The sequence below is a fragment of the Zootoca vivipara genome, chromosome 3 (genome assembly GCF_965207765.1).
Source record: "Zootoca vivipara chromosome 3, rZooViv2.hap1.1, whole genome shotgun sequence".
Classification (NCBI taxonomy): Eukaryota; Metazoa; Chordata; class Lepidosauria; order Squamata; family Lacertidae; genus Zootoca; species Zootoca vivipara.
In genome coordinates, this window is record NC_142586.1 from 7,097,012 (window position 1) to 7,120,332 (window position 23,321).

General features: G+C 40.2%; 1 protein-coding gene across 5 annotated transcripts in view; it reads right to left on the reverse strand.

The window, feature by feature from the left end:
- Positions 1–23,321, reverse strand: part of MEIS1 (Meis homeobox 1) — a 157,686-nt gene that overhangs the window by 29,775 nt on the left and 104,590 nt on the right. For all 5 annotated transcript variants that reach the window (XM_088665527.1, XM_088665530.1, XM_088665529.1 and 2 more), the window contains one exon: positions 10,848–10,924. In XM_088665527.1, the coding sequence (XP_088521653.1) occupies positions 10,848–10,924 (77 nt within the window). The remainder of the gene's footprint in view (positions 1–10,847; positions 10,925–23,321) is intronic.

The following is a 23,321-nucleotide window of genomic DNA, read 5'->3' on the forward strand; positions in this document are numbered from 1 at the left end:
GTCTTCTCAATTTTAATCTTGGGTTTAATCTATGTATACCACGGGTCTCCATCCTTTTTTGGTCCAAGGGCACATTTGGAAATCTGAGAAACTCTTGTGGGCACCACCACAAAATAGCTGTCAATAAATCTTCCTTCAGCCAAAGACCTGGTTGAAGAGGAACCTTTCCACCTAGTTCCTAAAGGTGTATAATAAAGGCCAGGTGAGCCTTCCTGTGGAGCGCGTTCCACAAAAGGGGAGCCACTGCAGAAAAGGGCTGTTCTTGTGTATGTAGAATGGAGTAATAGTTTCTAAACACTTATTATCCCCATGACTAAATGGACTAGTGGGTGTTCACTTTTCCTTACAGAGCAACAGCATGCATGCTTTTTCCTACTAAGGGGGGGGGGAACTAAAAAGGTAAAGGTAAAGGATCCCTGACAGTTAAGTCCAGTCGCAGACAACTCTGGGGTTGCGCGCTCATCTCATTCTATAGGCCAAGGGAGCCGGCGTTTGCCTGTAGACAACTTCTGGGTCATGTGGCCAGCATGACTAAGCCGCTTCTGGCGAACCAGAGCAGCGCACGGAAACGCCATTTACCTTCCGGCCAGAGCGGTACCTATTTACCTTGCTTTCAAACTGCTAGGTTGGCAGGAGCTGGGACCGAGCAACGGGAGCTCACTCCAACCTTCTGATCAGCAAGCCCTAGGCTCTGTGGTTTAGACAACAGGCCACCCACATCCCATGGGTTAAGTACAAAACAGCTTTGGGTTAAGCACAAAACAGTACTAGTTAAGTACAAAACAGCTTTCACAACGTATATCACAATACATATTGGCTTTCAGACTAACACTTCATCCTTCAAACTATTTGCTCAGCTTACCGTTAGTTCTCTGGGACTATTTAAATAATGGTTCTAGCAAAATACTTTTGACTGGTTTTAATGATTTCTTTTGGCATTTACTCCAGTTTTTAGCTACCAAGTTCTTCTGCCTGCTTCCAGTCAAGAACAGAGAAAGGGACCACAGATGCAAAATGAGCATGACAGTTAGGGTTGGAGGCATAAAAATTAGCTAAGACTTACTGAATACATAAGCATGGAAATCTGTCTGCAGCCACTGTACCATGTGCATTTAGAGGACCTGATTTTACACACATATTTTGAATGGGCACAATCCAGCCAAATTTAAGTTTTTGTAAGTCACACTAATTTCAGGCATGTGGTTAATTCTCTCAATGAATCAAATAAAGGTCTGAATTTGGGTTGCATCATGCCAAATACTTTAAAATACCACAATGGTATACTTTCAAGGAGCCTGTCAACTACTTTCATAGAAAAAAGCACCGCATACATCAAATCAAGTCCAATCCAAACAGGTACCAACTGGTAGATACGCAGATACCTAGATAAATGAGATAAAGTGATATATTTTTTAAAAGCTACCTGCTTGCATGGTGGCTTTTTAGTTTTGCATTTTGTTTCACAGAGCAAACATTATGTGGCATTATACTGCCTTTTATATCATCATGCATTATTTTCTCCATCTGCCTTTCTTGCTTCCCCACCCTCAGTGCTTCCCCCCTCTTTTTTACTATATTGGGAAAACAACCCATAGCTAAATGTTTAAACAACATCTGTAAGGGCATTATTAAATCATGCCTGAGCATGGGGAAAAAGCAGACCAACCCTTGAAACATGATGATCCCTGATTGATTTTAGATTGCTCAAGTCGGAGAGTATAATTTGGGAAGGTTTTAACATTTATAGCCAAGTACTTGTGTTTATTGTAACTTTGATTGCTCATAAAAGTATTCATGTTATCACACGGATTCACAACTCAGCATGTCTGCTTAACTGTAACATAAGCAATAGCAGTGTGATCTAAGAAAGTCAGATGCATATTTAACCAACCTGCCTGGTACTAAAAATTTAACCTGAACTGTCGTTTAGCCCTCAGATCCTGGCTGTGCATAGCGACTGCAATCTCCTTTCAGTACTTTCCCATGGTAACAGCAAGAAACCTCAGACCCAGGGGCCAAATGCAGGCCTCTATTTGCCCCTTGGAAATCTTTCCAGGCTATACTCTCCTTAAGCCACACCCTCATTGAGTGCTTTTGCTTGGCTGGATGTGTCCTTGATTCCTCTTGCTTGCTTGAAAGTGTGTGTGTGCGCACAGCTGGAATGTAACCTACTTTACAAATTTAAGAGTCATGTGCATTGCTCCGCCAACTTTTGCATATACCCCGCCCACCAGTGGAATGTGGCCCCTAGAAGGTTTCTCACAAGGGAATGTGTCTCACTGGTTGAAAAAGATCTCCCCCCCCCAACTGCATTAGGAGGAACAATTGCAGAAGTACCACAGCATCAGCGAGCCTTGGCAGAATTGAAGATCAGGCTTAAAATTTAGCAAAGTAAAATAAAAAGGCGCACAATGCCAGATTTCTTTGGATGCAGTTCACCTCTGGCATACTGAAGTCAAGCTACATCAGGGGTTGTCAACCTGGTCCCTACCGCCCACTAATGGGCGTTTCAGGATTCTAGGTGGGCAGTAGGGGGGTCTACGGCACAAGCTGAATCCTCCTTCCATTGAGCACTGGGGGGCAGTAAGGAAATTGTACCATCAAGAAAGATGCATTAGTGGGCGGTAGGTATAAAAAGGTTGACTACCCCTCAGCTACATGATAATTATAGCCAACTCAAGTGTTGTGACAAAATCCAGGCTGGAGGAATCCATGACCCCTGCTTTTTGCAGTGGCTAGAATTATCTGAGAAAATGGACAAGATGTGCAAGACAGCAGACTGACCACTGGTGTGGCACATCTTCCACATTAAAAGTCCTCCACAGGTGGTGGTTGTTGTTTTTTTGCTACAAGGTTCCCCAGGGCAGGTTCCTTAGATCCTGGGAACAAGCCAAGGGTGCCAACTTGAATAAAATGAGGGGAGGGAGGTAAGCCCCACCCTGCATAATCGATCACATAATGCATTGCATGCATACCATTTGAATGGCAATGCCCATCAACTTGTAGGGGGGGGCGGTGTTCCCCTAAAATATTTTATTGGGGGTGACGAAGACCCCTCAGCCCCTAGCAGCTGGCTCCTATGGACCAAGCCACTGTGCCAGTATGCAAAAAGCAGATTGTTAAGAATAAAAGCAGGTTATGAGCAAATCAGAGATTAGTTAAGATGTAAAAGGTTCATGAGGAACTAAATTGTCATCAGCGTGGTCTTGATGGATTTAATACCAAATATATGAAATATCCATTTGGATTATTGATAAAGAATCAAAGGCTATCCATGCTAGGCCTATGAGTGTCCCATTTCTACCACCTCCCCATAGTGCTCACTAATATATGTTTCAGAAGAAGTTCAAATTCCAGGGGAAATGCTTTGTCGCTCAAAACCACTGTGGTTTCATACTGTATGCTTTTATTGATTTCATGTTATTATTTTCAGGTTTTACTGCTTAGAGATTTTATATTCTTGTACACAGAAAGGTGATTTTCTAATCTCTAGCTATAATCTTAAATTATAGGGTGCTGTTTATAATCTAAAATTAAAGTATGCTGCTTTTTAAAATGATCAGGATGGTCTTGGTTTAGGCAATCTTGAGTAAAACCAATGCAAATTCTCATGTCCACTGAATAAAACAACAAGGATGTTCTCATAAAATTAAAGTATGTAAGCAATGTTAAACTTAGAAACATCCGAAATATGATACAAGAAATCATGTAAACATTTTCATGAAGCATTATGAAAAACTCTCTTTTTTGCAGAAGCTCCATAAAATCTGGCATTCCTAGTTTATTTCCAGTACCATGCTACCAAGACATGAGTTTGGGTTTTTCATACACATTTCACATATTTCCACATGTTGTGTTGTTGCCAATAATTCATGACTGATCTACACCCAGGCTGCCCTTCAGCATTTCATTTAATCTCTGCAACGATGATTTACAGTGACTCATCATAAATACAAAAATGTGTGTTAACAAGTTTTGAAAGATCTAAAAAAAGAAGACATTTCCTTAGAGTTGTAGCTGAACGACTTATGAACCAATTGAATAAAGAGAAAGCAAACCATAAATGATAGGTTAGCTCTCCTCTAGTAACAAACAAGTTTAAGAAAAAATAAATAAACTTACAGAATAGTTATTTGTATGCATATTATTTTCACAGTCCCTAATCTTACATATAAGACTTTTCACTGTGTCCAGTTATTTCAATCACACTTAGGAGCAGTCAAAGCAGCCCACCACCATCTGGTAGAGAGAGACCTCAGGAGCGATCCACAAACCTAGTGCACTGTGTACTGCTGACCCGACATCTCCTTTTCCCCTCTGCACCAGTGCAGACAATTGCTGAGCCCTAGCAGCACCCAGGCATGGCTAAGATCCAGACAGCAAGCGCCTAATTGTCCCCAGCTGTTGCAGGGGAACCATCACAAAAGTTTCCAGATAGAAGAGAAGCACTGACTGGCATGTTTAACAGAGCCTCTGGGCTTTGCTTTGTCCCAGTCCTAGGGCTCAGTTGATACCTCAGTGAGGTAGAGTTGCATCAGCTAAATGTTCTCTCTACGCCTCTTTCACCCCTGTGCTATGAACCATGTGTTCAGAGCAGGTGGACACAGATTTGGCCAGAGGGGCTACACATTTCATGCTCCTAGACTAGCAGAAGGTAAAGTTCAAATCCCACTTGTGAGGGATCTTGGGGATCCCAATGTCTCAAACTTAGTTCTCTATTAATAAAACAACAAGGTCGTCTTCAGGTACTTGTTAGGCATTTCATGTCACATATAGCAGTGTTATACATAAATGACCAATAGTAGTTATCTCTTCCTCAAATGAAATTTGGGTTCACTTGTTCCTTCATTCCTCATATCATGCCAGCTATTTCTGAAGCTATCATATGGAATCCTACTGAGTATGTGTTTGATTTTCTTTTTTGAACTAACAGTGGAATCAAAACAGCAAAATGTCACCCCTGATACACTCAGGCTTTAAGCACTTGCTTAATTAATTCTCTTGTTTTGAACCACTGTGGTGGGACAATAAGCAGTACAACCTAATTGCAATTCCATGGGATATTTCTTATGTTCTGTTTTCATCCTATGTGCTCTGTCTGTCTGTCTGTCTGTCCGTCTGTCTCTCTCTCTCTCTCTCTCTCTCTCTCACACACACACACACACACATTACATACCTGAAACAATGCCAAAGTAAAATGCTTCAATGATAATAAAATTTACACAATGGTTTGAAAGACCATCACATACATTATCTTGTAATCCTTACAACAAACTGCAAAGTATGTCAATATCATAATCCTCATTTGCAGATGAGGCTAAAACTGAGAGAGATTGGATTGCCTAAACCACCATACAAAAAAAGTCAAACCTGGGACAACTTGCAACTAAAGACACCTAAATGTGTATGTGTATACACACACATACACACACACACACACACACACACACACACACACACACACACACACACACACAATACACCTATATTTTTGTTTTACAGAAGTGATACTTAACATCTTAAGTCAGGGGGCAGGAACTAAAAGTGCTCAGGGACTGTTTGTAGACTGCAGAAGTTTGATTCTCCCTCCCCCATTTTAAGAGCCTGAGAGTCACTGAGAGGTAGGGAATGGCCTTGGGAACGTTGATGTTGTTGCAGAAAGACAAGTGGATCCCCCAATAAGGAAACAGCAGTGTGTTATCCAGAACCACAGCACAGAATCCACCGGTTCTCAGGTGCTAGCCAAAATAATTTCAGGGGCCAGATGTGTCACACTGACAGCATTTTGCTGCCAGCAGGCCCATCCCTGTTCAGAAACATCCTGTGTCATTAAAATGCACAAATTACATTTTAGGAAGCTATCCTAAACCACATCTGTTCCCCCCGGGATATTACATGTTAGTCATACCCACCATTCGTAATTGTTGATAAAATATTATCTATGTTTAAAATCTATTCTCACAGGCTAGAATCATTCACAGGCTCCACCTTGCAAGGTTCTCAGAATGTGACTTCTAAAAAAAGCTGATATAAACAAACACATGGAGAATATATACTTCTAGGCCAGTCTAGGACGATGTCTGCAATGGTTAACAAGCAGAGTCAAGCGATTGTAGGCAAGGATTGACATCTTATCCAAATGAGGCAAACAAAGAGGAACACAAACTTTGGCTAAAGACGCGCAGGCATACAATAAGAGATGCAAAAGAAGGATTTGTTAAAAATATAAAAGCCAGCAGCAAACAATTCCTTAAATATCAGTAAAAGAAGACTGGCTAGAGAGGCAGTTGGCGCTTTGGATAACAGGATAATCAAAGGAGGAGCATAAACAAATTACAGAGAAGTTGAATGAATCACTGGCATCTGTTTTTACAGTGGAAGATATAGGACAGATCCGTCTGCCTGCACTAACTTTCACAGGAAAGGAGTCTGAGGAACTGAGGCAAATAGTGGTGAAAAGAGAACAAGTCTTAGGCCTTACTGACAAAAAAAAAAAAGACAAATCACTGGGTCTGGAATGGATAGCATGTGAAATTGCTGATCTTCTAACAAAAATATGTAAATTGCCCCTGAGCTAACCAACCTGGAAACTGGAAAGTGGTCAATGTAACGCCATTTTTTAAAAGGGATCCTGGAAATTTTAGGCTGGTTAGCTTAGCATCTGTTCCAGGAAAACTAGTGCCTCACTGAGCATATAGAAGAACAAGTCTTGCTGAAGCAGTACTAGGATGGCCTCTGCAAGGGTAGTGTCACAGTGGCGGTGGTGGCTACTCTAGAGTAACGACTCCTCACAGCTCTGCATTTTATCCTTTTATTGGTGCAGTCTATTTACAGTGCTAAACAGTGCTATATACAGGATGTCAGTACATGTTGTCAGTCTGGCGCAGAACCTCCGAATGGAGATTCCCGCGTCTTTCTCCAGCAAAGTAGCCTAGGAATACTAAATCTCTGCCCTCGGTGCTTCTTACGCAATTCCGGGGTCGCCGGGATCGGTCTTCTTCCCGCGGTTTCCCTGCTTCCCCCTTCCGTTCCCAAGCGGCGCCGTGGCTCAGCTATCCTGCCTGAGCCCGGGCTTCTGCTTCCTGATTCCCCGCTCGAAACATCCCCCTCCCCACTCCCACTTCCGCTGGGCGAGGAGCTCGTGTTCAAGATGGGAGGGGGCTGTCTATAGCTCCTGTCCCTCACATCCAGGTTCTTAAGCATACAGAGGTGATCCAGTTGACATTATGTACGGTATTTGGGCTTTCAAAAAGCTTTTGACAAACTGCCTTACCAAAGATTCCCAAAGATGCTTAGTAGTCATGAATTAAGAAGAGAGACCCTTTTGTAGATCAGGAACTGGTTAAGTAACAGGAAGCAGAGAGGAGAAATAAATGGTCGGTTCTCCCAAGGGAGAAAGTGGAGCCCCCCGACAGTTGGTATTGTAATCTATACTCTTTAACTTGTTCATAAATAATCTAGAACTAGGGGTCTAATCTAGATGCGGGTGGCGCTGTGGTCTAAACCACTGAGCCTCGGGGCTTGCCGATCGGAAGGTCGGCAGTTCGAATCCCTGCGACGGGGTGAGCTCCGTCCCAGCTCCTGCCCATGAAGCAGTTCGAAAGCACGTCAAAGTGCAAGTAGATGAATACCTCCAGCGGGAAGGTAAATGGCATTTCTGTGCGCTGCTCTGGTTTACCAGAAGCAGCTGAGTCCTGCTGGCCACATGGCCCGGAAGCTGTCTACGGACAAACATGGGCTCCCTTGGCCTATAGAGCGAGATGAGCGCGCAACCTCAGAGTCGTCCGTGACTGGACCTAATGGTCAGGGGTACCTTTACCTTTACCTAGGTGTGTGCAGTGAGATAGCCACATCTACTGATGATATAAATTTATTCAGGGTGGTTAAAACAAAAATAGATTGTGAGGAGCTGCAAAAGGATCTCTCCAAACTGAGTGAACGGGAAAGGAAATGGCAAATGCAATTCAATGTAAGCAAGTTCAAAATTAGGTACATTGAGTTTTTTAAAAAAACCTAAATTTCACATATATGCTCCTGGGGTCAACTGTTGACCTAGTGTACAATAGCTGTGAAATTCCAGGTTAGAGATCATTGGGAAAGGAGTTGAAAATACAGCTGTGTCTATAACAATGTCATTGTGCAAATCTTTGAATACTGTGTACAGTTCTGGTCACCTCACCTCAAAAACTGTATCATAGAACTGGGAAAGTCTCATAAAATGGCAATCAAAATGACTGAGGGGATGAATCAACTCTCCTAAGGGGGAAGGTTACTGCATTTGGGGCTTTTTCTTTTAGAGAAAAGGCAAAGAAGGAGACATGAAAGAGGTATAAAAAAATTATGCAGGATGTGGAGAAAGTGGGAAGAAAAGCACTTGTCTTCCTCTCACATAATACTAGAACTTGGGAACCCAATGAAGCCTTATATTGGAAGATTTGGGACAGATTAAAGTACTTTTTATTACACAGCTCATAGTCTATTGAATTCACCCCCACAGGTGGTTGGCCACCATCTTGAATAGCTTTAGAAGAGGATTTGACTAATTCATGGAAGATAAGACTACGTATATGGAAGACAAGGCTACTAGCTACAAAGGGTATGTGTTAGTTACCTCCACTGACAAAGGCAGTAAGCCTCTGAACCAGTTGTTGAGAATTGCAAGTTGGGGAGAGTGCTATCTGACTGAGGTCAGGGACAATGGGACTTGTAGCCCAACATCTGCAGAGGGCCACAAGCTGGCCACCCCTGCTTTAGACTTTCAGCAGCAAAGTTTAAATATCCTTGAGTCATTCATACTGTAGCCACATGTTCCTACTATGGTCATGATTCAACCAAAGTTAACTAACCTCCACTGAGTTCAGTGAAAGAGATTTTAGTATGCAATCAGTTCTTGATTTAAAATAAATGGGAGGTAAATGTAGCTTAACCTCATCTGGACTACCCTGTTTCTCATATTTTAAGACATACCCATAAAATAAGCCATAGCAGGATTTTTAAGCATTCAAGGAATATAAGCCATACCCTGAAAATAAGACATAGTGATAGGTGCAGCAGCAATGCCGGCCGCGGCAGGAGGAGGAGGAAAAAATTAAGACATCCCTTGAAAATAAGCCATAGTGTGTTTTTTTGAGGAAAAAATGAATATAAGACATGTCTTATAATATGAGAAACACGGTAGGTCCAATTTATGGGCCCACAGGCAAGCAAACCAAATACAGTTCTCATAATATCAGAAGTATACACAAACTCCCCCCCCCCCAGTTTCTCATATTTGCAAAATTGCATACAAGATTTAAGGACAAATGCACTAAGACACAGAGGCAAGATACATTAGTTAATCTGCATCAAGTGTGCTTTCATATTCTGATGTCCCTATTAGTGATTAAAACATATATATATATTCTAATTATTTGAGAATATTTAAACATGGTATTATAAAAATGTATCTGGACGTGCAATTCAATATACAAAGCATTCTGTGTTTTTCATTATTCAACACATTTAAAAGGCTACAACAAATAGATCTCCCATGTCTGCTGTAAGGTCACAGAAATTGATAACCCTTACAAGCTATATTATGGGAGTCTGCCTGTGTCTCACAGATAGTGCACTTTGTGAATTAATCCTCTGAAGGCAAATATATTGTAAGTAGCTTGTTATCTCCAAAGTACTAAATTGAAGAATACATGGGATTATATTGACAGAAATTACATTTTCTGTAATGGGGTTTAATATATCTGAAACGTCTCCCGTCGGTCCCTAGTCACACTCTGACAGAGAAAGGTTGGTTAATGCAGGTGCAGTAAGGCATCAAAACCAAATTTATTCACTAAAATGGATTAGGCCATGTAATTAAAGCTTCAGCAATATTAATCTCTGACACTTACTGAATAATATAAAATACTTTTGTCTAGAAACTGGCCCTCTCCCATTTCTCCTCTCCCCTACCCCACCAGGCTTTGAGCTTGCTGTGGACATTTTCTGGATATTACTTCAAAGAGGATGAGGTTTCCACATCGTAAACACTAATCAAAAAATATTAGGACAATTAATTAGATACACTTAATTTTACACCGCATTAGATTTCAGTATGCTTCAGATATAAGCCTTGTTCTGGTATACTGTGTGAAACCCGCATTTCTGCGCAAGAACATATGGCAATACATTAAATCATTTTTTTTTAAATGGTGATCTTTTTGCTAACATAGGACCCATGTAATCAGAAACAGCAAAAGCTTAATATTTTTCAGGAGACTACATTTTTTTTCTCCCAAAGCAATATTTTGGGCCGATTTGTTTCAGGTTGTTCCCTTTTAACCTAATGCTGTAAAGCAACTTTAGAACCAGCTTTCTCAGATCGTGGGTGTGGTCCCATGCTCAGTTTACATTGACTTTAATGGGATGTATGCTGTGTCGCAAGAGCCGTGAACACACTTTAATACAAATCAAGCTGGAATGAAATAATGACTATAGAAGAACTATAATAATGGTTAAGTTATTTGTAATTTCCCATCAATAGAGAAATTGACTGCTCGGAAGGTGACCTAAAATAGATCCATTCTAGGCAGGCAGCAGGCGCCACACAAATACTTATGCATTGAAATCTACCGGTAACTATTTCCCAAGTTATGAGAAAGCAAATATCTGTAATCCTGAAGGAGTAGAATAACCCTGAAGGAGTAAAATAACTAGTTCCCCTAGCTGAAAACCGAGGCTATGCTGGTTTTGTACCCATAAACTAGCAAAGAAATGTAGGCTACTGCATCATCTCAATGCAAACCATTAGCTGCAGGCTGCCAGAGGCTGGAATACTGATTGTGTGAAAACATTAAAGCACAATTACTTACCAATTGTTCACTTGAAGTATTGTGAGCCCTGTGTCTTGTGCCAACTGCTTTTTCTGTTCTTCTGAAGGGTAAGGATGCTGTAAGATACCAAAGTATATGTACATAAATATTATATATACATACATTAAACGATAATTTTACCAGCTATCTTAGTTGAATCGTAAAAGTGCAGTATCTATAATTAAGGACAAAAATGCTGAGGTGTGTCACTCTCATAATTATTAATGGGCTACTACATCATATAATTAATGGCAGTAAAAGACAAGCCAATTATAATGATTAGTGAAGTGTAGAAAGAGCTGCTTAGGATACAAGCAAGTACTTTTGACACTGAAGGAGGATAGTTGCAACAGTAGCACAAAGTTCCAACTCTTGTTTGATAGAATTACATACGTTATCATTTTCTGTATTTTGCACAATACTTGTTTAAAAATATATGCAACTGTCCATATGATTTTATACCAATATGAGGCCTGCATCTTACTGGCAAACATTAACTTTGCTTATGAATTTTGTTCTAATGAACCAACCCAGCTGCCAACTTTTGATCAAAATACTTGTCTTTTATGCACTTAAAGTGTTAAGCTCAATTGTAGTCAAGAACATTAGCTCTGAAATTCAACTTCTGCTGTGAGGATTTCAGCTTTCAGTTTAGAAAGTTTAGAAATGCCCTCTCGTCACATTATTTTACTTCTGCATAGCTTTATGCCAAATTTATGCATGGGGCTATTAATCCTTTGATCAAACTGGGGCTCCTAAACAGGGTTTCATGGACCACCAGTGGTTCCGCATTGTGTCTGTGGGTTTGCAGTTGACAATGGGAGATGGCATATCCGTCACAATAAGTATACATATTTATTTTATATATTTTATTGCTGCTTTCATTTCTTAGAATGTAACTGAAGTAGCAATGCATAAAATGATACACACACACACACACACACAGAGAGAGAGAGAGAGAGAGAGAGAGAGAGAGAGAGAGAGAGAAATGCAATTAAAACTATACAGCATCTAGCACAGTGCATTACAACAACAGGCAGAAAAATCATTAAGTGGTCTAGCAAGACCCTTAGCAATTTTGAAGTGATGCATTGAGGAGGGAGTTGAGATCCACTGTATTAAAATATTGCTGGGCTTTCAGTATAAACACCACCACACCAGGAGGCTCTCATAATCAATACTGATGAATCTATTCTGGCCCACTTCATTAAAAACAGGAATTCAGCTCACTGTAATTTAGAATGCTATTAGCTGTAATCTTAATTCACATAATTTGCAAGACTTTCAAATAAAATTAGATAATGACTGGGAGCTTCCTTCATGTATTTCCCCCCAAAAATAAATCTATATTGTGGGTCCCATAAACATTTCATATATTATTTGTTCCATTATTGCTCCATATTATTTGTTCCATATTACTATCCCAAGTAATTTCTTGCATTGCCATGGCTGTGATAATCAGTGCAGTGTGTGTCCATGTACTTCTGCTTCATATCACACATGATACATTTCTCCACATCATCCTGGGGTCACATACCTGGGAACAGTTTGCATGAAGTGAGGTTGGGAAAGTGAAAATGACAATATGAAGAAGCAAGTGGTAACGGCACCACTGTGCAGCCACATGGCAGGCATCAGCAGTGAACTGAGTAAAAAAGCATTTGCTGGGGCCTAAGGACTGCTGTGTGGGCCACTATAGAGCCCCACTAACACCTTCCCTGTTATTGCACACATGTGGAGTGATCTCCCATGCCCATTAGCCAGCCTTTGGTTCAACACATGCAGGTATAGTTTCCATAAATATATATTAAATTAGATGCATTGCCCTGAAGTGACAGCCTTTGCCCTGGAAGCCCCTTTCCCTAACCTGCATTGGTTACACACTGGGAAGAGAAAGTAGTATTATACTTTCTCAAGAGCTTCTTCTTTTCCACGCATCCATGAACAAAATGAAGCTAGGAGAGCCCACAGATAGCCTCTTGCCCAAGGGCTCACAAAAATCCTGAACAACTTCTGCTTTGGAATTTACTTCCAAGACAAATCCAAAGCCTAATAAAGATAATGTTGCAAAGGGAGAGAATCAATGTGGAGTCAACTAACAAGAATAAACAAACAAACAAAAATCCTTCTAGTAGCACCTTAGAGACCAACTAGGTTTGTCATAGGTATGAGCTTTCATGTGCAAGAAGTGTGGTCTAGTTGGTCTCTAAGGTGCTACTGGAAGGATTTTTTTATTTGGTTTTGACTGCATCAGACCAACACGGCCACCTACCTGTAACTAAGAATAAACCAGACACGGGGTGGGTGGGTGGGGGTGTGCTCTTAAACTAGACTTTAGCTTTTGACAAAATTAAAAAGTTATCCGCAAATGATTTTTTATAAACCCTCAATTTCAAGTACCGTTGTAACTTTCAACATCAACTAAACATGCTGAGAAATGTTTACTTTTATATTTTACAGAAAGATTGAAAGAATGTGGGCATTTTGACACTTTTCACTGAGCCTTATGCCTGGTCTGACTCTACAATTACAACCAAGTGGCCATTTGTCTTGTGCTTACTTTTGGGTAGATCAATTTATCCACCTTATTTTTGGGTAGATCAATTTATAAAATGAACCTATGCAACATTTTAATTCTGGCCATTCAAATAGTGAGGGCCCTTTGACCTAATTATACCTATAATTGCAAAGGCCTACATATTAGGTGCACAGCAAGGTAGATCTGGTGGTATTGACTATATGCACTATAAGGGTTGAGATCCTCCATCTACCCTGTCTGTCAGTTACAATGGCTTTCTGACACCTTATTTGGGGATGTGCCAACATAGTTGACTGAGAAATGCCTAAGACTGTATTCTTTTGAGTTGGTTCTCGGACTCCCTTCTATAATCAGGATCTGTTGTCTCTACCTACTTCTGTTCTGTAAAACACTTAGCATAATATGGCAGGTAATGGACTCTGCTTCTAGCACAGCAGGAATAATCCCTCCCGCTACATCAGTGCAATGCTTTGATATGAGTTACCGGTACTAGGTTGTAGCCATGCCAGGCCACACTGTACTATCATTCTAGTCATCTATCATTCTAGTCATTCTAGATGACTATCAATCTATCATTTTAGTCATCTAGTCATCTATCATTCTAGTCATAGCCATAGGGCCATAGCTCAGTGGCAGAACATTTGCCTTGCATGCAAAAGGTCCCAGATTCAAATCAGTATTCCCTAGTTAAGACTGGGAGAGATTCCTGCCTAGAGCCTAGAAACCCACTGCCAGCCAGTGTAGGCAGTACTGAGCTGCCTGGGTATATGGTGGGTTCATGTGTTCCTAGACATTGTGCCTATTCTGATCATTTATGTAGGGATACAGTAGCTCTCAGAATTGTTTTTCACAACTAATTCAGTAACCTCTAATGTTGTTTTCAAATGCTTGCTGTTCAGTTTGTTTACCACTTTGTTTACTTAGGTTTAACTCTTTATTACCTTGATATAACAATGAACACTATTTCTCTTTCTTATTTTGCTTTATACCTTGCATGTGATCTGACTTTACGTAACCAAGCAAGCTGTGCCTAATTCCATGCAGGAGCAAGAATTTTTAGCACAGCCTCGAGCTATGGGGATTGAGAAGTCTGTCGCCAATAAGCAATTTTCAATTGTTCTGGACTCTTAACAAATAGACAAGAACAGATAAAATTAGCCATTAGAATAATACAGCTACTGTAAAATAAAGAACACCAATTACTAGAAGCATCAGAAAAAAATATTTTAAACTATGGTATGTTTATGGTCATCTGATTCTTCTCCCCCACCCCCACCCCCTCTGGTTATTGGCTTAGTGTAGCAAAAAAAATGTTCGGTTTCATGAAAAACCTATAATTGCTATAATCACATGAAAGCCATGACTTCATGTAGATAATCTCTCCCAGAAAAAGTTCACAATGAGGTTGAGTTGAAAAGAATTACAGTTTCAAATACCTGAAGAATTATGAATCTCAATTATAAGCTTTTTGCAGATAGCATGAATGATTCCTTATAAACTAAGAGTAAGAAACAAACAAACAAACAAACAACAACAAGCACCATGGCAGAGAATCAACTTGCCACAGGCTAGGCTGCTGTAAAAACATTCAAAGCTTTCTTGTATTTTCACCCATGAGGCTAGTAAGGCACATGCTACAGGCAATCACAGTGCATTGCAACAGAGGAAAGAGTAAGAAGCGGATAACTGTCATTTTAATAAAATAATAAAATAGGAAATTCATTTTCCAAAATTGCTGACAATTCTCTTTTAATCTTTTTAGCAGTAACCACTATCTTTCCACAGCAGCATCTCATACATTTTTTAAAAGAAGAAAAAAACTTGAAAACCAGTCAATAATTAACATAAGCACTGATTTCGGCTAAGAAGTATACTTATCACCAAGATCACTTGGGGATATGAAAAGAGATTGGGCCACTGCTCGATAAACAGTGACTTGAGATCTTTACTTTTGTTGTGTACATTAGCCTCATACCATTATCTCTTAAAAGCTTAATTATTTGCACACAATTGATCAAGATGGGAATTTGAGAAAGGATATGTTCGAGCCTCTGGGAAAGCTGTAACACATTAGGAGAGCAAACAAAATTACCTTTAGATCTTACAATAAGAATTAACGATTAGGACCACATATAGGGCAGAGCAGTAGCCTGAGCTATTCTTTCTGGAGTGTTTTCCATTTGATCTGCATTAACACCTCCAAATGAGTGAAAGCCATAAAACAGTGATTATGTATGGTGAGGTTTATGCTCCCTTCCTAGAATCAATCCAGCACACATTTATATTGGAGGAATGCAGCTTACCTTTCATAGCTAGGGTCAAAGGGGGAAGGGAAGAGGCTCAGATTGCAGGTAGACATATGAGCAAATTCAGAGCAACCAGCCTTGTGATAGGATTTTACACAAGATCTATTCTTTTACAAAGCTCTTGCATGTTTATAAGGGCTTTAGTTAGCAGCAATATGCTGCTGCTGCTGCTACTATACTGAACAATAAATTCAACAAACAACAAACATATTCTTCATCCTTATAAAGATAAATCCAATGTGTGGATTGCTTGATACCATTAATGTGTTTTAGAATGCATCATATTCAATTGCTACATTCAAGAAGACCAAAAGAATACTAAAGATGTTCTCAGGGTCGTGCTACACATAATGTACAAACTACTGTAACTGTGTATTCAAATGGCCCTTTTTGAAGAGTAAAAGCTGATTTTGCTGATTGTAGGCATTAGTATCCCCTTCATTGCAGAAGGGGAAATAAAACTGATAACTACTAGCCTCCAGTGTACTTAGTGAGGTCATGGTAGAGGCAAGATTCGAAGAGGATTTTCCAGAAAAGAAAGCCATCACAGCTCTGCCTTCAGAGACTAATGGAATTCAAGGGAATTCAAGGGATTCTTGGGAAATTGTCCAACTGATGTCACCATGATATCAGGTGACAAACTTCAAAGGAAAGACTTTGGAACCAATCCTAGTGGGTCTTGCATTTGGTGGAATTTTTAAAAGGAGTTTAATACAAACAGCCACCTGCCAAGGAACTAGCAGGAGCACACTATATTACTCCCAATTGTTGCTTTGCAGCCATGTATTTTCTTGCCCCACAGCTGATATGAAATCTTTGGATGACAAGGGAGTCAAAGGCTACAGGATTGCAGAGAGAAGCTTAATGAATTCTTCATATCTGTCTTCACAGTGAATGATGTAGGAAATATCCCTCTGCCTGAGCTAACTTTCTTAGGAATGAAGTATGAGGAACTGAAGCAAATAGAGATGATAGAAGATGAGGTTCAACGAATTACTGACAAATTTTAAACTGGAAAAAATTACTGGATCCCTCAAAGAGTTATTAAATAACTAAAATGTAAATTTGCTGAAATTTTTACAAAAATATGAAACTTGTCCCTAAGGTCACCCTCCATACCTGAGGATTGCAAAATGGTTGATTTAACACATTTTTTTTTTTAGAAAAGAGATCCAGGGGGAATTGAGATAATTGCAGCCTGATTACATTAATGTATGTTGGAAAACAATATTAAAGAGAGAATTACCAATTGCAATTTGAATCTTAGGACAAATTCAGATACCCTTTTCCCAAGTGCCCCCAACAAATGAGGGGCAATAGATTGCTATGGAAGAGAAAGCCTTTTTAGTGGTGGCACCCCAAAAATTTCCTTATAGTTGTAAGCCATCCCAATATCTCTGTTATATAGTGTCCTATAAGTACTGTAAATAAATACTCATTCATTCAGCCTTAAACAAACAAACAAATAAACATAACATACCTGTAACTAAAACATAACATAACAATGCTCAACATTTATCCAGAATTTGAGAAACTGAGGTAATCCCTCCCTCTTCCCATGCAATTTTCCCCCTCCCTTCCCTTCCCCATGTTAGCTATACAGGCAACAACCAATTTACACATGGCAAAAACAGTCCTAAAAGCCCAGAAAGAGGGGGGGGTCCCAAAAGCAGCACCTGGCAATCCCACAAGCCTTGCACTGACCATTGAGGCCTATGGAGAGTTGGAGTTTGCAAGTTGTAGTTTAAAAGAATGAAAGCAAGCATTGGAACAAGCGACCTAACATGAACAGGACTGGGAAATGTAAAAAAAGAGAGAAAGCCCTTCATCAAGCAGTGTACTGGATATGGTGGGGAGGAGTGATTAGTAGTAGCATTTTTTTCTAAGTTTATTGCCCACAATAAACTTAACACATTCCTACAATATGGTTTGGAGATTTTTGTTACATGTCTTGTTACCTCCTGTCACAGCCTGCATCCCCAATTAGGATTCTGAAGTATACATTATTATAAAAAGTTAAAATGGTTCTCCTTCCCCCTCCCTAATTCTCTTGTTTGAATGCTGCTGTTTCAGCAACATTGCAAATACTAACATTAACCGACTAGTGTTCTGTGTTCAATTAAAACTAGGTGTTCAATTAAAACATTCACAAATTTGAAGCATGCTATTTTGGAAATCAATGTAAATTTTCATCCTGCTTAATCAAAACTTCTTTTGCTCTACAAAGCAAAAATAAGGTAACCATTTTCTTCATGGGCTTTGCATTCGGAGTGTGTAAATAGTCAAAATTATGTTGATACAAAATACATTTATTGCGTTTTTTAGAAGCATCACAATGCCTTCTTGCTCCTCTTTTCAGCTTTATGAATTACTTTTACTGTTTGAGTGAAACCTTTTCTGTCTCCTGACTGCATATTATCAAAGAGACACTTTGTGCCTCTCATTTGCATTACAAAAGCAGGGCATGGTGTAGTCTAAGAACATAGCTTGAATTTATAGTAGTCGAGTCCTTGCATCCCCACACATGCTGGAATCAAAAAGAACAACTAGAGCAACTGCAGTGGCAAAGTAGCCAAAAATGTTTGGAACACTATAAGTGAAATCACAAGATTTCAGCCTGCTTTCTTAATTTTCAATTAGCATCATTTGATGAGAAAAACCTATAAAGAAAAAGGCAGTTGAAACCACAGCTTGCTGTCGTCGTCCCCTGACCCTGACCCCCACCCACACAAGCCAGTAGAAAGGCCTGTAAGATGCACTTTATATTATGCTGTGATCCTGGCCATGTAGATCAAAGACGATCCATTAAGAAGACGTGTAATTAATTTTGTTCTTAGAAGAGAATAAACTGTCCATCCAGGAGAAAGTTGTTTATTTATTTTATTTATATCCTTGCTGTCTCATGCCAAAGAAACCAAAGTGTCTAACAATTCAAAACCAGTAAATAACTATGAGATTTCAAAGCAATAAACAGAAACAAACAAATGAACAACAGAAAAAGAGGCTGGGAAGACAGATGCAACCAAATGCAGCCCCAACAAGGCAACCCACTCAGCAGGCAGATCAGTAGGCACAGCCCCACTGCAGCAGCAAGAGGGTGAAGCCAAACGAATGGTTAGGTGTCAGGCTTTAGCCAAGCATCTAAAAACACTCTGTGTTGAGGGCAAGCAGCCCTCCTTAGTGAGTGCATTCCATAAAGTAGGCACTAGCAGCATATCAAAAAGATGCTGCTCCATGGCCAGTGTGCCTCCATTGCACACACACATGCCAGACTCCAAGCAGGGAGTGCTCCCTGATGGAATATTGTTGCTTTCAAGAGACAAAGGAATGCAGCAATGAATTGACATCTTCCTTTCAGCTTGCTAATCAGAACAACAGAATCTCTCATGCGCTGCCTCCAGCAAGAGGATGCACCGAGTGGGGCAGAGTAAAGCAAGTAAACTCAAAAGTTGAGCTCCCATAGTCTTGCAGAAGCCTACTTCTATTATAAACCACATAAACACGTCCTGTGAGTCAAGGACATTTCTACAACCATTTTTTATTCCAGTCCCTTCATAAGAACACAATAAGAGCCCTGCTGGATCCAGCCAAAGGCCCCATGTAGTTCAGCATCCTGTTAGACTCTCAATACCCAACCAGATGCCCATTGGAAGCATGCAAACAGACCCTGAGTGCAACACCACTCTCCCCACTTGTGATTCCAGCAAGGTGCATTTATTCAGAGGCACCCCCTCCGACAGTGGAGGCAGAACATTGTATTGGACCAGCCTTGAAATGCAGCAGGTATCATTCTTGAAAAACATACTATCATTTGTGCAAATTAGCTCAGCTAATCTTGCGAAGATGCTAGGAAATACTGCATTGAATCTCCCTAACTATTATTATTGTTGTTATTATTTGACAGACTAGCTTGCTAGCTGTGTATATAGAGGGGGGAAGACAAAGGACGATGAATGAAAGAGGAAGAACTTCTCTGCACCCAACATTTTGTCTCTGACTGTAAAATGTAGTTTATTAGAAAAGCTTAAAGAGGGCTGCTTTTGCCCTAAGATTGTAACATATATCGCGTTACAAATTGGTTTATTATGTGATTGCTTTAATCATCTGAACGGTTTCGGATGATCTGAAATCAAGATGGAGCCTTTTCAGTTACTACAATTGACTTTGTATCAAGCCCCCATGTGTTGAAACCTGATTAGCATTTTCCTGTGCTATGTGACTTGTGAAGTATTTGAAAAGCATTTAACTACCTAAGCATTAAGTGACATACCATATTTTGTTAATCCAGGATCACAGCAATTGCACTACATATTAGATTTAACATTTTATTATATAATACAGCTCAGTGATGAACCTTCCCTTTCTGAGATTCAAGTTTTATGACGCTTTACAAGGAATCCAAGGGTTTCCAGAGGAATAGTCTGTACATAAAGTATATTAGTCTGGTGTATTGGGAAAGTGCACCTAAAGGACATGAGAAATTATATTTGTATCATAGTACAAAAAGAGAGATTATATGCAAGAGACTAGCAATGGTGCTACTGATCTTCCAGTCCAATTATGCCTACTATTAAAATGAGTTTAAGCAGAGTGTTTAATTAAACCAAGTTTTTTCAAAAGAAAGCTACCTCGGGACCTTGAAAGATATTAATAAAAATATACAGAGGGAAACTGTCCTTCCCCAAACTAAAACTGAAGAGGCCCTTAACTGCTATAAAAGTAAAAATTCACAGGGCAACTTAATTCCATGAAAGTATTTGTACTGCTTTTAGTCAAAGTCTGAGAGAGATTTGTTGAGGCAAAGTCTAGTTCTTTGCTAATACTACAATGTTTTATCTCATTTAAACAGTTTTTAAGCAGGTAGTCTTGGATATGCATCACCATCTTTGGTAAAATAATAGCAGCATGGGCAACAAGCCCTCCCCTTTCACTAGCTTCTGTTTATTTTTCTCTGCTTTCCGTCCAACACTATTCTTTGCTGAGTATTTCAAGTTTCCTTCTTGGGTAACAAGCTCTTGGGCATGCCTCATTGGGCAACAAGATTACAGGAACCTAAGGATAAGGGTGTGCACTCAGTTCAACTGGTTTATGTGCAGAAAATACAATCACAGGCTTAAAAAAAGAAACATGGATGGCATAAATCCCATATGGATGCATTCTCCAATTCATTAGTTTCCTCCTTCCTTGCGATGGGCAGATGCAAGTATCTGACACTCAGAACTGCTTCATTTCTTCCAACGTGGATGGATTATGTAATGCATTATGTGTGGGACTGCCCTTAAAGATGACCTGCAAGCCCCAGCTACAGTAGAACTCAGTTGCTAGAGTTTTGACTTGCATACATAGAGTTGTTCATATTACACCTCTCTTGAAAGATCTGCAGCACCTACCTTCTCACCTTCAAAGCCCATTCAGCTTGGGATCTAAATATCTAAAAGAACGCCTCTTCCTCATATCATCCTATTCATGTCTTAAGAGCTACAGCAAGGCTGGCCATGAAGCTGCTTCTCAGCCTGCTCTACCTCACAGAGTTGTAGTAGGGATTAGTTGAGGAGGGAGAGAACCATGGATGCCACTTTGAGCTCCTTGGGGGAAAAGATGTGGCCCCGCAACAGTGGGTGCCTGGGGCCATGGGTGCCATGCAGTGTGCACGGCCCTGGCACCAAAATTTGTGGGTGCCTGGCCTATTCATGGGAAATTTTGTGGTTGCTCAAGCACCCTGGGCCACAGGGAGTTGGCACCTATGAGTCCAGGGAATGGAAGCACATGTCATTTGCTTCTTTCTTCCTTTCAGAAGTATTCCTTGGGATAGCTCAGTCAGTAGAACATGAGATTCTTAATCTCAGGGTCATGTGTTCGAGCCCCAAATTGGGCAAAAGATTCCTGCATTGCAGGGGGTTCAACTAGATGACCCTCATGGTCCCTTCCAATTCTACAATTCTAAGATTTTGTGACTCTATGAACTCAACAGGGATGAGGATGGGAACTAATCTGAACTAGTTGGCTCTGTCTATCACTGGCTGTGGCTCTAGCTCCTGTTGGTATTCCTGCCTTCCGAGCCACTAGTCCCAATGGGCATCTGACACCACTGGAGATACATTATGCTTCTACAATGGAAACAGCATTTTCTGCAGTAGCACTCTGAATTTTGGAATTTCTTCCCTCAAAAGGCAACTTTTCAGTGCCAGGTGAAGGTTTTCCTATTTAATCAGGCATTTTGGGTGATTTTACTTGTTCTGCTTAGCTCTTTAGTTGTTTCAGTTTAAATTCGTCTTTGTCTTATTGCATATTGCTATATTTCATTGTTTGCTTTAAATTATATTTAACAACAATAAAATCAAAGTTTTTCACACTGCTCTGGAATCTTTTGATGAAGGGCGGTTAATAAATATTTTAAATAAGAAAAGTTAATACACACAGGTGGTAGGGGAAAAAACATCCAGTAGAAGCTTTGCCTTAGAGGAAAATGCTTCTGCTATTGCAAATTGAGGCAGCTGATTATTGCAATGTACCCACTTCCTGGTCCACGTGCCACAGGCAGAGGAACATTATGGCACCATTTGAAATGTTAACAAATAAACACTTTTTCTGATTCTGACATATTTGTATTCTAGGAAAAAGCAATGAAGGGCTCCTAAGTTTAGCTATGTAACAATATAAAAGGGGTTTAGGAAGGAAGGAAGGAAGGAAGGAAGGAAGGAAGGAAGGAAGGAAGGAAGGAAGGAGGCAAAAAAGATTAGGAGAATCAGAAGAGGTTAAAGAATTATTTCAGGAGCTATTTTGAAACTTTTGTCTGCTGGCATCATTACAAACCCTCAAACAGTACAACTGCTCTGCCCACAATCCACCACCTCTCTTTGATGAAAGGTAACATACATAAAACATCATTTCAAAAGAAGAAAAAGGAGTTAAATATCTAGCAACCGGGGGGGGGGATCTTCCACCACAGAGAAAGCAGCAATCCTGTTCCCACTGTGCCCAAGGAATCTTGCTTGGAGCTGGAACACATTCTCTGGCGTTTATTTTCCCACTTAAATTACAGTGATGGTGTAGCCTCATCTCATTAGAGATCATTGTCCCCAGTAGACAGTTGTGTTTATGGGGGATTCTTGCTGTTCCACACCTGCTGCTCAGGTTGCTATGTGATAAAGACTGCATACAAACAGCAGTCTTGAGCTTGCTGGACTGCAACTGATGAGCCCAGGCTAATTCAGGGGTGATTATGTAGTTTACTGGACCACTAAACCTCTTTAAGCTTGTAATTACTGCCTATTTGAGTAAAGAACATTCAAAAGCAATTCACTGCATCATGCCTGCCACAGCTGGAAGCAGGCTGCCAGCAGTCTGCAGGGACATTAAAATCTATGGGGACAAGGATTCGAGCACAGCTAGTAGGCACTAACAGGAGCCAAGTGTACTCGCATTCTTCCTCACCTTTTCTGACCAAGCATGCCATTAAAGGTGCAATGAAAACCAAAGATAAGCAATAAAGATGAAAAATAATGGTGCATAATGGAAATAACTACTTTTTAATGAATCCCCCTCCCCCTGACAATAGCCTACAGGAGAATATTATAGCATTCTTATCCGGCAAAGTTATTTTTTAAAACACCCTTTTTTGAGGAATAA